At 37.4% G+C, this 17,390-nt stretch overlaps 1 protein-coding gene across 4 annotated transcripts in view; it reads left to right on the top strand.

Annotated features, from left to right (window-relative positions):
- The window catches only part of ZNF143 (zinc finger protein 143), a 37,423-nt gene extending 20,293 nt beyond the window's left edge, over positions 1–17,130 (top strand). For all 4 annotated transcript variants that reach the window (XM_063398018.1, XM_063398019.1, XM_063398017.1 and 1 more), the window contains 9 exons: positions 2,933–3,052; positions 4,029–4,104; positions 5,974–6,099; positions 9,055–9,234; positions 10,292–10,519; positions 11,758–11,906; positions 13,209–13,370; positions 14,167–14,313; positions 16,317–17,130. In XM_063398018.1, the coding sequence (XP_063254088.1) occupies positions 2,933–3,052; positions 4,029–4,104; positions 5,974–6,099; positions 9,055–9,234; positions 10,292–10,519; positions 11,758–11,906; positions 13,209–13,370; positions 14,167–14,313; positions 16,317–16,400 (1,272 nt within the window). In that variant the 3' untranslated portion in view covers positions 16,401–17,130. The remainder of the gene's footprint in view (positions 1–2,932; positions 3,053–4,028; positions 4,105–5,973; positions 6,100–9,054; positions 9,235–10,291; positions 10,520–11,757; positions 11,907–13,208; positions 13,371–14,166; positions 14,314–16,316) is intronic.
- The last annotated feature ends 260 nt before the right edge of the window (positions 17,131–17,390 follow it).

The following is a 17,390-nucleotide window of genomic DNA, read 5'->3' as shown; positions in this document are numbered from 1 at the left end:
GGAGAGAATAACTAATAATTGCATTATTTACTGTATTTGATCATGTTCCAGAAAATGAAACTAAGAAATTCAGAGGGTTTGCACACTTGTATGTTGTAATAGGGATACAACTCCAATGAAAGGCAAAATTCAAGGAAGTGGAAGATAAAATTTTCATTGGTTTTACCTGAAGTAAGAACCTATTAAGCAAAATTACCTGTAATCAGTATCCACCTAAATATTGATTTTGGCTTCAGCCCCAAAGCAAACTAAATGTAGACTGAATTTTTGATTTTATCTTATATGGCTTTATCTTATACATATATGGCAGCATATGTGCAATATGGAAATGTGCCAATCTTACGGAGCATTATATGTTCCAAACAAAACAAAATCTGGTATTTCAAAAAGGTAGTGAGGCTTCATCTCAAATTCTGACCCTTATAAGATGTCTACAACTGGCCTTCAGTTGAAGGGGCCCAAAGCTATCAATTATGTATGAAAATATAAATCATTCTTATATCTTGATTTAAGTAGATACCTATCTTTAAGTAGATACTCATTCTGTATTTATATCTATTAATATATAATATATAAAATAGTCTCATATTTAGATGTAGAATTAAATAGGTGAATATTTATAAACTTTTTAAGTCTACAGGGAGCAGAACAATGTCACACTGCTAAGCAGTCACTCAGACTTGCCCATGGTTAGTTAGGCGTTTCAGCAAAGAAAAAAAACCATGAAAACTCTTTGTGATTCCTACATGGGAAAACAAAAGACTCTGCGTGCCCAAATGAATATCTCACTATTTCCCTTCAAACCTGTCCTACCCGTCTGTTCATAATAAACACTTTGGTTATATGATTCTGCTTTTATGTGTGCAATAGAAAAATCTGATCTGAGATCTTTGTTTTGCTCCTGTGTTACCTCTCTGAGCTCAGGATGCAATTGTGATCTCTTAAAAATAGGGGGGTTTAAATTCTATTTGTTTATTCATTCTGTTTAAAAGTATTTGAAATACACAGTTCCTCTCAGTAAGCTCCACGTTATTAGAAAGGTACTTCCTCCCCAGTTTTTATATGCATCTTAATATTGGTAAGATTATGGCTGGTTATTTCTTTGCAGATATCAGCACATTACAGAATTTCTTTTAAGCTTTGGCATACTTGAGCCTTATAGCAGAACTTAGCAAGTATATACATATTTATATGCTGGAAGAACAAAAAAATAGTAGTAGGTTTAGTGATAGAAAAAAATATAGTGCTTCAGTGCAGGTGCTCAACGAAGTGTATTCTTCATGATCCGTAATGTACTGAAACGATTTCTGGGATTCATCCTGTCATAGGTTAAACAATAGTATCAGTAATGGTTTTCTTGATCCAGGAGGTTGCTTTTCTCTGTGGTTCCAGAGAAGATTTTCTGAAGTGATGGAGCTGAACATTTCAGCTGATCAAAAATTTCGTACTGAACTTTGCTCCTTTAGTCTTACAAACAGTCTGAAGGTAATGGGTTGTGCCTTCCTCTCTGAAAAATCTGTAGGAAAGGTGTTAGCAGTTAAATTTGTGTTTTCTCTGAAAGAGGAAATAAGGTTCTATGTGTTGTTGCAGGATTGCAGTCTCCCTGACATGAGGGCGTTGTGGTGGGAGGGCTCAGATGACTGGAGTGCTGTGGTGATGTATCTTGGGAAGAGCAGGACTGCACAGGGCTTTGGGGTGGGAGGTGGCTCAGAGCAGTGTGGGTGCTCAGGCAGTGACTGTCTGCCACAAGGTCATGATCAGGAAGATGACGCCTTCTTCAGACAACTGGAACAAGCCTCGTGTTCACAGGCCCACATCCTCCTGAGGAATTCTAACACCCTGGGTATCTGCCAGAAGGGCATCACAGCAGGGCACATGAGAAGCATTCTGGAGCTCAGGGATGGCAATGGGCAATCTAGAGCAGGTTACTGAGCAGCTGACAAAGGGAGACACTTTGCAGAGCCTCAGTTGCCAAGAAGAATTTGTTGGGAATGTGAACATTGGGAGCAGACTTCAGGAGTCTCCATCCTTAGAGATATTCAGAACTCATTTGGATGTGGCTGTGAGCAACCTGCTGCAGCTGACACTATTTTATGCTGAGAGTATTGTCTCCTCATCCATCCTGTGAAATGTTCTTTTGACGGTTTGGAGTAGAATTGGATCGGTAACAAAAGGGAGGTGATTTAAAGGACAAACAGTCCTATAAAATAGTCTTGATTGCTTTGCATAGAGTTGTATCGAAGTGCTGATGTTTGGATTTCTGCCTCTGTGTTCAGTCTGTGTGATTGTTTCTTGCATGTCATTGTATGGAGGAGCTTGTACAAGGGGTTTCAGTGGCCTTCTGAAGCTGTGTTATTTATTTTCCTGTTGTCATGCAAGAAGGGAGAGTAGAACCTAGCTCACGATGCTCCAGTTAGCTTGATCAAAATACATGCATGGCAGACCAAGTACAAAATGCTTTCCTTCATTTTCACAAAGTGCTCATTCTAAGGACATTTACTTATTGTTTGGCCTTTCTGTGAACTTATATTTGAAGGTGGTCTGATTTATAACTAATTTCCCTTAGGAACAGATCTATCACCTCAGATACAATCTGAGACTTGTCTGTCTACTAATTTGGTCATTTTACCACTGTGCTTATATTTTAGATTATTTGTCTTTGTTATTTGACCAATTAATGCAAGCTTTTAAATTTGCTAGGTACAAGTAAATATGTTTTACAGTTTCCATTGTGTTTTTCAGTTATTTATTTTTAGTTTATTTATTGAGGATGCAGAAATACAAGGCATAGCAAAGAGAAACAAAAGATAACTGTCAGAATCAGCTCTGGCTTGATAGCAAAATAAAATAACTTCTCTGATCCATTTTGGTTGTGGTTTTTTTAGTATGTGGTTGAGGCTTTTAAAATATTTTTTTTCCTCTTTCACTTAAGATTGTCTTACAAGGGCATGGAACAAGAGTGACTGCAAAATCTCAACAAACTGGAGAGAAAGCCTTTCGCTGTGATTATGATGGCTGTGGAAAACTGTACACGACAGCTCACCATCTTAAGGTGATGAGATGTAAAATGTGGATTGCTACTTTGTAGATAAGTTTTTTTTGAAAGATCATGTGGTTAAAAGTAATGGAAATTGAGAGACAGACAGTTGCAATGGGGCTGTTTTGTCAAATGTTTATTGGATTGATTTGACAGTAATTGGCTTGTGCTCAGCTGAGTTTACTAACTGTTCTGGGATCATGTTCAGCTGCTATATTGCTACCATGTTGAGATTGTTTCCACCAGCAGTGTCACAGAAATTCTGGAACCCAGCATTTGCTTTATCAACTTTACATGTATGCATGATGGTGCAAAAATTCTAGTTTTTGAAATATTTCAGCATCATAGTACAAAGTGAGACACTTCAAAATTAATATTCAAAGTGAAAAGCTGGAACATCTTTTCTTCACAGATGGCAACTTCTTAATTCTCTTCCTTTTTTTTTATTAAGTAAAGTTATTACTGAAATGCTAAATGGTATAGGGCTCACATTCCAGCTGAGGCTACACAATCCCTTGCTGATGAGGTAACCTCACATTGCTGCTTTGTCTCTGACTACTTGAATCAATGAGTGGTTGGCTTTATGAGTCACTTGCTAAAATTATGTCCTTGCTGTAGATGTTTCATACAGTATGAGAGCTTTACTGGAAATATTCAGTGGAGTCAAAAGTCATACAGAGAGTAGGCTCTGAGACATATTAATCTCCTGTCTTTAATGTAGTGCATGATGGCAACTCTTCACGTATTTACAGAAGTGTTTTGTGCCAAACTGACTGGCAGGATCAGGTTGGACCTTGGAAAGAGAAATCTGTAGTTTTAGGGAAAATGTTTTTACCATATTTCATTATTTTTTCATCACTGATATAAACAGTAGCTTCAATGTGAATCTTGGTGAGATAAAGAAAATATGTTGGCTTTGAGAATGAACTGTTTCTGTGCTGAAGTAACCACATACAACATTTCTCTAAGTCACTGTATTGGGTATCAACAGGTGCATGAAAGGTCTCACACAGGAGACAGACCATACCAGTGTGAACACCCTGGATGTGGCAAAGCCTTTGCAACAGGTAATCTTTTGCAGACTAGCTCCTCCTGTTTGTGAATAAAGTAAGTTTTTAATATTGCCTTTTTTAACTGCTGAGTTGGTTGGGACAATTGGAAAAAAAAAAGTCATCTTTTCAGCTAGTGTAGCAATAGAAATGACAGAGGATTTAATTCTTACTGAAGGGGGAAGCACTCAACACTTCCCTCACTCTTCACCTGTCATCTACAGTCAAACTAAATGTTAAAAAATAGGCCTTTCTTACCATTAAACTAATATCAAAAGTTAAATGAGGTGCTAATAGAAAGCTGAACCTGTAGGCTAGGAGCAGATTCCTGATGTTCTGGTCTACTTGAAAAGAGTTTTGATAGAAGATGCTGGTTTAAGTGTTCTTTATTGAATTTGTATCAGAGTGACATCTGTCATGAAGTGAACTCTCTATTTGTACAGATTACTCTGCTCATAAGTGATGCTCTCTCTGACATTAAATTTGCTTATGCAAAATACAATTATCAGGAATGAAACATGGAGGAACATGGAAGAGCAAAACTTGTCGCAAATTTTATTCTTTTACTTGGAATGTAAATTAGTATCATGCTTAGAAAAGTTAGGCTCTGTTTTTTTAAATGAGGTATTTTTAAAATAACTTCATCTGATCTAATACATTTTCTACAGTTGCTTTGAATAGAAAGTAGCAAAATAAATATTGATGCAAAAAGTCAAAAGGGAAACAACCACAAGTTAAAAGGGCTGTGCCTAAGTTTAATTGCATAGTGTTTGTATTGGGATTTCAAAACTATATAATGAAATATATAGGTTTTTTATAATGAATATATATATAATATAATATATAGGGTTTTTATAATGAAATAGTCTCTTCCTTTGCAACAGATGATGTATGGCTATAAACAGTCGTTTGTTTATAAATACTGTATTTTTGATCAGAGCCATTGTACTATTGTAGTTCAGCCACCTTTGCCTTGGACAAAGTTCACTTTAAGTACTGAGTCCTCTTTGGTTTAAATGCTAAGAACTCTTCTGGTGTGGGTCATGAAATTGAGTTTATTTTAGATATAAAAGTGAATTAATGCTCAGCTTGGTTCACATGCCTCATGCTTTTAAAAACATCAAGAATAGGAATTTCAGCTGTTTTGGGGAGAAACCTCTGTAATTAAAGCAGATGCCATTTTCTTACAGACTTTATTTTGTAGTAATGTAAACATCACTTGTGAATACAAGAGAAATTCAGGCTCATTTTCTAAAATGGTTGTTTCAGGCTTTTTTAGTCATTATCTTTTCAGGGAAGTGCTGAAAGGACAATCTTGGTTAAATGCTCTTTGCAAAATAACTTATATAGGGCCTGATCCAAAGTTTACTTCTAACTGGTAGACTTTTTGATGATGATGAGTTCCTAAAAGTAATCTTAAGGAGAATGAGTGTCTATGACTGCTCTTGGTTAGCACCTGTGTATGTGATTTTACTGCTGACTTCGTTAGTGGTTATTGCTCCTCCTATGAGCAAATAATTAATTGTCATTTTGATGACAGTAGTGGGAACAGGTAAAAACTAGATGGAATGCACAGCATATGGCTTCCTCAGAAGGCAGAATAAATATTTGTCCACATTATAATAATTGCAGTTTATCTTCTGAAAGGAAAGAGAAGCATTATGGAAATGTCTTTTCTTCAAAAATAAAGATTCAAAGAATTTCTAAACTGTTATCCAGAGTTCTGCTGCTCTGTAGGATAGAATGAGGAGCTCATGAAGAATGAGAGAGTAAATTTTACTCATCAACATTCCTGATAAGAATGGCAAGCACAGCTTTTGCTGGTGATGGTTTATGAACATGCTAACGTTTTGCTCATGCCCTACTAATATCCTTTGTGATCCTCAGGGTATGGGTTAAAAAGTCACGTGCGAACGCACACTGGTGAGAAGCCGTATCGGTGCACAGAAGAGAACTGCACCAAATCCTTCAAGACATCTGGAGACCTGCAGAAGCACATTCGGACCCACACAGGTACTATCAGCACACATTCCTTTTGTGTGAATTCACCTAGGTGCATTTTCAGTTTCTTGTCTCTCCTCATTCTGTGAGTTTATACTGACAAAATCAGCCTGTGTATATTCTCTTTCTGAAGCCCAATGAGTTCAGCAGCATTTTAGCATGGTAAGCACTGCAAATACAACATGCTTTTCTTGGAAAAAGTGCTAAAGCATTCACACTGCTATTGCAAATGCACTAACTTTTAGCAGTGCCTCACTTACATTGTCGCTGAGTCACTCATTGCATTTAGTTTTATCTGCAGCTATAACAGAACAAGGGACCTTTCCTCAGTAATCTTGTCTTGCCTTTTAGAAATGGCTTGAGTGTTCCTCACTTTTGGTGTTTTAATGTAACTCACATGCTAGCTTCATGAAGGTTGATATTCTGAGCTTGTTATCCTCGTTTCCCGTGTCTTCATGCAGCAGAAAAACAAAAATAGAAGACCAACTGTTACTAAAACTTGCAAAGGCACAAAAAATAAAATCTTACATTTTGTCTAAAGACATTAAATTGAAAGCCAAACCACAAATTCTAGACAGCATACACTACACTGTAAAACTGTGTGGGTGCACACACATGTAAAACAAGTTTGCACCCTGTCTTCTTGGTGCCTATGATTTTCCAAAAGAAAAGAAAAGAAAAAAAGAAAAAGAAAAGAAAAAAAAAAAAAAAAAAAAAAAAAAAAAAAAAAAAAAAAGAAAAAAAAAAAAAAAAAAAACCACAACCACCCAAACAAACAAAAAAACCCCAGCCCTTAAATGTAGGAAGAACAATCTATCGTTTGCTAACCTATTCCGTTAAATATATTTATGTCTCTGCTAAAACACTGACAAGCTTTTCCACTGAACTGTCTGAATCTTGGTGAGTCAACAAGAAAAAACAAAAGAAATAAGCGTTCGGATATTTTTCAAGTTAAAAATAACATTATGGGAGGCTGTAAATACAAGCAATAAAATTGTGAAAACTCAGGAGTACATTAAGAGATTTCTGCCTTATTTTTACTTCTGTACACAAAGAGAATCTGTTGGGATTAGTGCTGTCTTGATTTTTAAACATCAGGATGAACACGTATCATCTCAGCTGTAGAAGAGGACTGTTGATATGCACTGCATCAAGTACAGACTATAAACTGAAAAGTTTCTGTAGTGTTTGACAAGTTCATTAGCTGTAGACTGTTTTCTTTACTTTTTATGGCCACAGAAGGTGTGTGGTAATTTAATCTCTGTTTAGCAGTTGAGACAAAATACTTGAGCCAGCCCTATGTAACATACCCATCTGAACAATATTAGTAATAGAATCATAATCTCCCAGCAGCCCAGTGGCCAGAGGTGTCTTATTTGAGATTTCTGAGTGTTTTCAGGAAGCTAAAGAATGAGAAGAAAATTGCAGCAATTGCTTTGTGCAGGTGAATGGAGTGTGCGCTCATACCTTGTGCAAGCTGCAGCAGGGCACCCGGGGGAGGCAGGTCTGGGCTCTCCCACTCTCTCCCATGGCTCAGAAACCTTTCCCTTCCTTTAGTAGGTACGTCAGGGTCAGTGCTGCCTTCATTTTCTGCCTATTTTAACCAGAGGTGACTTTTCCCCTCTTTGAGTAGAGTCAAGTCTCGCTGTCAGTGCCGTCACATGCTTGCCTCGGCTTTCTCCACGACTTCTCCAGACACAACTCTGGGATAGGAAGAGCTGCTGTGGATGGAACCTTGTGCTGCAGTGGGGTAGAGCTTCAAGGCTTTGCATTTCTAGTCATGGAGTTCTCTGTCATCAAGAAATAGATCGCTTTTCTAGGAAGCACATTAGTATTTGAAAATGCCCCTTCAGGGACCGGTCTGGTGACATTCCTGCGGGCACTGTTTAAGAGCGGTCTGTTGTTGTGTGTAGTGCAGGGTCTGTTGCTGGGTGGGGCTGGCTCTGCAACCCCGGGGTCTTGGCTGAAGCAAGGATTAGGGGAGCTATGGTAACACAACAAAGAGGCGTGTACGGGGAATACACACTGCAAGAAGCTGGAAAACTTTGCCAAAACAGCTGCCCAAAGGAGTGAATAGTAGTTTCCTCTGCCAAGGAGTGAACTGTTTTGGAGTTTTGTGGTATTACTGTCTATGAGGACCTGTTCTTCTGTTTTTAAGTACCTACTGTTATATCTGTAGTGGTGTTGTGCCCTCTCTTCCTCTCAGATTCTGCTCTTTGGTAAGCAGTACAGTGCGTGGAGTGTACTTGGCTCTAGAAGTGGGAAATTACACCAGGACAGCCTGTCAGTGGCTCGAAGGTCTTCAAATTTACCCCGCTTTGCTCTCCTTCTCCGTTTGCTCTGATAGGTCTGAAAGGTCAGGGTTATTGGAGTGTTACAGGTTGGCTTTGTCTGCTATTCACAGTGAAATGCTTTGGTGCAGTGATGTAAGTTACTGTGCTTAAACTTGTATTACATGAAGAGACTTAACTCTGAAAGAACCTGTATTTGTTATTTGCTTTGGTCTGGGAGTTTGAAACTTGAGTTTCATGGCTGCTTCTCTTTAGAAAGTTTGTTCTTTTTTAAGGTTAAGTGCTTTCTATAACAAGTTTTACTAATCTGTATTTATCCTGGTTGCATGTTAAATCATGAATGGTTTTTTTTCATTTCAAAAATTAACAATTGGGGACGTTTCTAAATAATTGTTAGATTATAGGCAGTGTGGAAGCTAATCCAAGCAACTGAGTCTGTTCTATACATATTAAAGTATTAATCGAAATGCTGCATAATTTAACTTACAGACTGTATGATTTTCCTGAATTTTATTAGTTTGGGCTAAACTGGAACACTCCACAGTGACATGTTAATGGTATTTCTGACTGAAGATCTCAAAGATAAAATTAGGTAGCTTTAGGTTCCTACATTCATATCTGAGTGTAATTTAGGATTTTCATTCTTTTGTGTACCTTTTCTTATCTTCTTTTTCAGGTGAAAGGCCTTTTAAGTGTCCGTTTGAAGGATGTGGCAGGTCATTCACAACATCTAATATTAGAAAGGTTCATATCAGGACACACACAGGCGAAAGGCCTTATTACTGTACAGAGCCAGGATGTGGGAGAGCTTTTGCCAGTGCAACTAATTACAAGAATCATGTGAGAATACACACAGGTATATGAGTGATTTATTGTATTTTGAAGTGGAATCTACTTGGTAGAGACTGTGTCATTCTCCTTGTGAACAATGTCTTGGTGTGTTGTAATTTGGTGTAGTCATGCTTATATGACTCGGCTTGGTAATTCTGGTTGGGCCTCCTCTCAGCTGAAGATATTTAAGCAGTTAGATTTCCCACCTTGCTGTCAAGGCAGAATAATTTTTGTTTGGATACAAAGTTTTTTAAACTGAACATTCAGCTGAATCCTTAATTATCATTCTGGGGCTTGCCTCCCTTGTGAGCTGTTTCTTAAATAAATACCAGTAAAGGACAAGTCTGAGCTTAACTTTGGCTTACTGTTATGAGTCACCCTTTCATCCCAGCTGTATTTTCCTCGCTGCTGGAAATGTGGTCAAAACTTCCTTTTTTATAGAATGAATATGAAAATACTTACCTAACTTGATTTTCAGAGTTAATAAACAGAAGTAATAAGCACAAATTCGAAGACTCTAAAATGTAAAAGTCTGTGATAGCCACATCAGCTTGGTAACATTATATATTTTATAGAAACACAGGCAAGCTTCATAGAGGAACGTTTTGTATCTCAGTTTATATTTTTAGATTACAGTGTATTTTGGACACTTGTTTAAGTGATTTTTAAATGGAAGGTGTTTCTATATGAAACCATAATTGTTTATACACATGCTTCCCATGGATTTCCTCAGAGCTTTCAATACTCAAAAGTGATACTTGTCAATAATCTGATCATCGAGGAAAACTATGAGGCTCCCAGTAATAAAAAAAACCAAAATTCTCAATACAATGACAAACTGAGATTGCACCTTTCAGCCTGTATCATTCTGCCTTCATCAGAAGGATGTTTTAGATGGAATGATAGGGAGAAAAATGGGCCCAACTTTTACTGGCAGTAATTCTTAAAAATAGACAGGGTTGAGCTTCTCTGTTGTCTTTGAAATTAAAGTACAGTTCGTAATGCAGGTTTGTCCCTAAATATCATCTGCTGGCAATTTTTCCTGTGTCTCCTGAATAAAGTTCTCTTACTACCTTTTGCAGGGGAGAAACCTTATGTCTGTACCGTTCCTGGCTGTGACAAACGCTTCACAGAATATTCCAGTTTATACAAACATCATGTTGTACATACTCATTCCAAACCATACAACTGCAATCACTGTGGGAAGACCTACAAGCAGATCTCTACCCTTGCTATGCACAAACGGACAGCGCACAACGACACAGAACCCATTGAGGAAGAACAAGAGGCTTTCTTTGAGCCACCTCCAGGTTAGAATTGCAGCCTTTCAATCTCTAGTTGTGAAAAAAAAAAAATGGGCTGGATGGTATTTTGTTGGGAGGTTTTGATAGCCAAGGAAATTAAAACAGATAAAAAGTTAAAGTACTTAATAAAGAAACCTTAATTTCTCTGTAAGACTTTTTAGCATGGTAGGCAACTTGGAAACAAAAATTGCGTGGTAATTGGCCAGATAATAAAGTCATTTATAGCAGTCATGGGGTTGAGAAATTTGAGTTGCAGTCTCAGCAAACCTGCTGAAAATATGAATGTAGGGAAGGGACCAGAGAGACTATAAGCTGATTACAACTTACTGGGCTTTTGTTAGCGATTTTTCAAAGATAGATAGATAGATAGATAATGCCATGGCTGGTAACAATCTTCTATGTGGGAGTAAAGGCTCTGCCTTGAGGAAAAAAAACCCAAAGAAACAAACACTGCTGCACAGTGATATGGGCTGGTTTTGCTGTGGTTTAGAGCAGTTTCAGTAAACTGTCCTAGAGAAAGAGATGAAAAGGAGCAGCTGTGCTGCAGTAGTCCTCAGAGTATGCTGTTCATGGTAACATGAGTTGAATCCTATGACTCTAAAGGATCAGACTGAAGAAAATCCTGTGCTAGGACAAACACCACTTTCAAATTGTGATTTTTAGATGTGCCTGAAGATTGGAAGTATCTGCACAAACTGTTTTGGTTAGAAAATCTGTTTTGCTACATATTTGTGGGAAACTGCAGTGAATGCCTCAAGCAGACTTGCTATAGCTTAATTTCTTCTTTTAAAGGAATGATAACATTCATTTGCTGATGTTTAACATTTATCAAAATAATGAACTTACTTAAATATTCACACAAAAGCATTGCTATGTTCTTCTGTGTGTTTGTTAATTAATAACTTAAAAAAAATAATTCCAGTTGTGTTTGCATGGAGAGGTTAACATTTAATTAATAAATTAGAAATGTTTATCACATTTAATATTTGCTTACAGACTATATGTATATGTAGTGTTTATGTATCTTTAAACTCACTGCTAGAAAATTATACCCTGTGTTCCCAAAATAAGACTTTCTGACTTGCTTCTGGTATCTTTCCTTATTTTTCTCATCTTTCCACTAAATTTTTCTGTTGGAGTGTTTAAAACCTTCAGACGAGACTGGGACTTAATCCTTGTTATTTGCTGTCCCGGGAGCTTTTAGAGTATGTAAGTATCCTCTTGCCTTCTTTTGTATCCACTAGGTCAAGGAGAAGATGTGCTCAAAGGCTCCCAGATCACCTACGTGACAGGTGTAGAGGGAGAAGATGTCATTTCTGCACAGGTTGCTACAGTTACTCAGTCAGGATTAGGCCAACAAGTGGCACTAATATCCCAGGATGGAACCCAACATGTAAGTAACTGCAGTGTTCAAGTGCTGACAAAACCATGCTGAGAATTGAAGCACAGGTTTGTAGCTTCTTCTTGGGCTCCCTGAAATCACAGAGGATTCTTGATGAATGTTTGTCCATTTCTTAAGGAAAGAAGCTTCTTTGGAGCTGTGTCAGGGTATGTTAAGGGTTGTGCTTCCTGTTGAATACCTAAGTGAAACTGTTAGTACAAAGTTAGGGGGTTGGTCTCTCCTTTTTATCTTTGTCACTCTGAAAAGAGCTGTTTTAACAACTGTTACATATACAGCCTGTTTCTGAGATTTCTCACAATTCCCAGATTATGCTGTTAATATCTGATGGGCATCTGCACACACTTTGGGGAGGTTGAGGGGTGGGAAGTCTTTTCAGTCCAGGTGCTTCCTTTACCAAAGCAGTTTGGTTGGTAGTTGCAGTTTCTAACTAAAGGATGAGGAATCCTTTGATACTAGTTTTCACTTGAACATTCCTGTGGCTGTCTTTTTAAAAATGTTTTCCAGGGATACATATTTTGAAGGATTTCATAAGAAATTTCTTTGGAAGGGGATTTCAGAACAAGTCTCTTGATTCACTGTGGCAGTATATTGAAGGCTTTTGGGAAAATGTTTCTGTATCAGCTGGCAGGGCAGCTGAAATACCAGTAACATATGAAAGATATATTCTGAATTCAGCCTGAAATAAAATATCTAAGTGCCTGTTTTATTACCAGCTCTGGACATTGCAGCAATACTAAGTAACTGGCATTTTTACCCTCTAAAATGAAGGCCTGCAGAAGTCTTGACATAGAATTCTTACATTTAAGTTATCATTCTGCTTGACTTCAGTTCTAGGATTTATTACCTTGTAAATCAGACATCAAATGATATATCTGATGACCTAATGCCTTTATACTGGAGACATCAGTAACTTATATCATTAATTTGTTATGGATTGTTTATTTGTGGTTTAAATTCTAAGCCCTCATAGGCCTCTTTAGTATTTCCATCAAGATCAAAGTATGTCAGGTGGTGCAATCTTGAATCCCATTGACCTCTGTGTAAGACACATTCATAGATAATCTTTTATGCTGTTATTTGGGATACACTCTGATTATCATGGAGTTGTAGGCTCTGTGATTAAGTATGCAGCCTCTTTCTACTATTGACAGCCACATTGTTTTCTGTAAACAGGTAAGTGTATGTGAAAGGTCATGAACTGTTAGATCACAGCCAGTGAGGCAGATGGGATGAGGGCTCTGACTTGAGCAGCAGTGAAACCCTTCCCTCCTCAGGAGTTGCTGTGTGTTGCAGGTGAACATATCCCAGGCAGACATGCAGGCCATCGGCAATACCATCACCATGGTGACACAGGATGGCACCACCATCACGGTCCCTGCCCACGACGCCGTCATCTCCTCGGCAGGAACGCATTCCGTGGCCATGGTCACTGCAGAGGGCACTGAGGGACAGCAGGTGAGACACTGTCCTGCACACCTGGGTCATGTCCCTTTAGAGCTGCTGTCAAATGGGCCTGGGAGCCATTACACTTGTGTCATTGATGTGGATTTATCTGAACAAAGCAGTTCCCAGCACCTGGGCTACACATTCCCCTCCTAAGTGCCTGATGTGTTCGACTCTAGTGCTGTACATCAGCAGATGGTGGAATGTTTTAGAAACAAGTGGGTACCTAGAAAAAAATCTGAGTTACCAGTCCAATGGTTCATTTAGGTGTCTGTTAAATAAGACCTTGAAATGCCAAGCATTTTCCCCAAAATCACATAGTAAATGAGTGGCAGAACTAAGAATAGAATCCAGTATGAATTGTAATTTCATTGGTCAGTATTATGGGACTGTACTTTATTTGGCAGATGGGAAACATTTGTCTAAATATGTACCTATGTGTTGGTTTTTAATGTACAGATAAAACAGCTAACTTTTTAGTATAAATATGATGTTACCTTTAAGTTAAAATGCATTCTACTGTTCTGAAATTGCACCATGGGAAAATGAAGATAGTTATTCATCTCTGTGTAGATAATCACAGGTGTGTAGATGCATTGATTGAATTGCTGCAGTCCTGAGGATATCTATGTGTTAAGAGCTAGTAGATAATTTGGAGAACACAATTGTGACAACTTTTCTTTTGCACAATACAATTATGCTCATGAGCAATCCCAGCTTTGAATGTAACTGTGAAGGCAGTGGTGGTATGAGCAGAGGAGCAGGAACAGATCTGCCAAGCAGCTGATTCTGTCCCTTTGTCCTGAAGGTTGCAATCGTGGCCCAAGACTTGGCAGCGTTTCACAGCGCCTCTTCAGAAATGGGACACCAGCAGCACGGACACCATCTAGTGACTACAGAAACTAGACCTGTTACATTGTTGGCTACATCCAATGGGACACAAATTGCAGTACAGGTGAGATGGGGATAATTTCTTTTTTTTTTTGAGTGTTTCTTACTTCTAGAGCTGGAAGCTACCTAGTCAGGTAACAAAATAATTTGAATAAGCTTGGTTTCTGTGGAAAAAAAAATACCCCACGACCATATGATCTCATATTTTAAATAATATATAGGGTTAGGAAGAGGAATAAACAGCATCTGATTTTCCAAATCTACTTGTAGAACTCTGAAAAAAGGGGAAGGCTGGGGGAGGGCCAAACTTCAGGTCAACGGAGTTGTTCATGAACTCACAGGTTTTCAGTGAAAAAGTGCTTTTGTTCATCCTTCAGCTTTACATACAGAGTTGACTCATATAAAGCCAAACTCTCAAGGATAAATTGCTATGAACTTATAAAATTAGCAAATTTGTTATTCGAACCTTGAAATGCTAATAGCAAAATAGTGCAAATACTTATCTAGAAAGCTTCATAATCAGAAATCTCTGGAAATAGTGACCTTCTGTTATGTCCCAAACCAGCACAGTACAAGCAGTCTCTGTAAATAGTTCCTCACATTGTTCAAACACTGTCAGGAAAAGGTAATTTCTAGGTATGAAAGAGCTCTTAAGAGCTTAGATTGAAAGGAATAGTATTCATATCCTCAAGCAGAAATGAGAGATTGTTTCTTTATCCTTTTGTTAAATGGAAAGTAGCAAGTCAGATGCTGTTGAAAGATGAGAAGCTCTGAATTCTGAACTCCTCTCTTTTGAGCTAAGTTGGCACTAATCAAAACTGCCTGTAACAGAAACCATGTCAGAAGGCAATTGTTTGCATGAGAGCAAGAAAAAAGTAACTTTCACACTCAGCAGTGGGTCCTTTGAATGAAAGGAAAACAGGCACTCTCTGCACAAGCCCCTCTTCTGTTACCAGCAATGGAGCATTAACTTAAGTCTCTTTACATTAATTAAACTTCAAATACACAAACAGAAGAGAGAGAATTCAAAATTAAAACACTGTTGATTATTCCTGAGGATTTGATTGGCTTTTCTTTTGTACTTTGATACTAATAAATTAATTCATTTGGTTTCTAACTGCTGGTAAAGCCATTAGCCTAATAGTCCTATTGAAGCCCTAACGAGGTGAAAACAGAGGTCTTGATTTGAGTGGATCCAGAATGTGATATGCAAAAATAACAGATATGTGACTGCAAAAATAACAAGTGATACTTAGAATTGTCCCATTAGGTCAAACAAATTGGTTTTACCTTTCACAAGGATTGTTCCATTAGGTCAACCAGTTTGGTTTTACCTTTCATAATCTTATATGTGTTTCTTCTGAGCCAATAGGTAATGGCTAGCTTTACATTTTTTGGTGAGGTTAAGGTTATGTTCAGTGTTCCCATGAACATATTATAAAACTCCATGGTTTCCTTCCCAAAATCGTGTCAAGATGTCTTTATTCAGGGTTGGTTATCTTGCTTCTCGTAGTACCAGATAATTTCCTCTCTAAACTAACTGCAGAATCAGTGTCATCACAACAGCTGTTTTATGCAGTTGGGATTCTGCAATAAACATACAATTTTTCTATAAATTAATGTCATGTGGTGTTCCAAAGAGCTGACTCTCTGTTAGAGAGTTAAGAAAAATGAAGATGTTTGTTTGCTTTACCAGTGATAAAATGTAATGCAACAGCCAGTGTGACTTCTGCGAGGCTTGTCTGAGCTTTGCAATATCTGCCAAGTAAAATATCACCTACTTTGTGAGTCATGAAGTGTGTTTGTCATGCAGCAGTTCTTTGAAGCACATGTATTTGGTAGTTACATAGAAACTCAGTGTAATCTCCTATCAGCAGCTATCTTAATTGGCATGCTGATTAGATAGCTGCTGGTATATATTACCCAGAAGAGGTGTGACAATACTGATCACACTTACTTGGGCTGAAGGATTGTTTGGTATCTAGATCTTTGCTTTCAGATATTTTTTGATGCATTTTTTATCCAAGTGTAACATTTGGGATTTCTTTCTGTTTAAATGCGTTTCAGCTTGGAGAACAACAGTCTTTGGAAGAAGCCATTAGAATAGCCTCCAGAATACAACAGGGGGAAACACCAGGGATTGATGATTAACTTCCAAACTGCTACCAGAACAATAGAGTGAAAGGTATTTTATTTTCAACCAACAAGGGTCCATGCCAGCAACAGCCCATAAAAACTTTGAAGTCCCCCACTCAGTGATACTGTGTACACATTTTATGCAAGAGTGAAGAACATTTTCTAAGTTTTGTGTACATAACCCTTGGAATGGACTGACATCCTCTACTTCCAACCGTTGCATTCAGAAATATGGAATTAGGATTATATAGTAAACTTCCTTTTTATCCTTTCATCAGATTTCAGACTGGTCTACAAGCAAATAAAAAATAAAAGTATTGGAATTAATTTTTAATGTCATGTACAAATAATGAAGGCATTACTGAAGATTTCAGCTGTTTAAACAACCATTTCAGGAAACCTTACAAGTAATAAAGGCAACAAAGCCTTTTTAAATTGCATTCCATTAATGGAAAAGTCTTGGATTTTGAGCCTACTACTGTAAATCTTCGTATTTTGATTTGTTTCATACAGATTTGAATACTCTTTAGATTATCTACCCCATCTCATTCATTGTAAATACAGACTGTTAATGCTGGAAGTGCTAATTATATTATCTTTAAATTGGATTATGTACAAAGAACTGGTTGTTCAATATTAAAGAAAATAAATCTAATGGTTTTGTTTCTTTACATATTTTACTTAAGATGTTACTCTCAAATTATTATGCAATAAAATATAGCAAGATTGTATTGTTTAGATAGGATGATATTGTTGTGTGACGTATTGTTTTACTTCTTACTGAGACTGAAGTTCAAATTATTTATTTACAGTCGTGTATAAATTTTTCCGAAGTTTATTTATCATAAACCTAATTTTTTGACATTAATTTTGATCGTAATCCATTACCGTGTATTAAGCAAATACTAGTAATAGTTATTTCAGACATTCTAAAACACTCCAAGAATGATTTTCACAAAAAGGTGAAGTTATCCATTCAAAAGGTGCATTTGCAGCAAAAGTACA

The sequence above is a fragment of the Prinia subflava genome, chromosome 5 (assembly GCF_021018805.1).
Source record: "Prinia subflava isolate CZ2003 ecotype Zambia chromosome 5, Cam_Psub_1.2, whole genome shotgun sequence".
Taxonomy (NCBI): domain Eukaryota; kingdom Metazoa; phylum Chordata; class Aves; order Passeriformes; family Cisticolidae; genus Prinia; species Prinia subflava.
The sequence above is the reverse complement of the archived record's forward strand: the minus strand, read 5'-3'. Positions and strand labels throughout refer to the sequence as shown.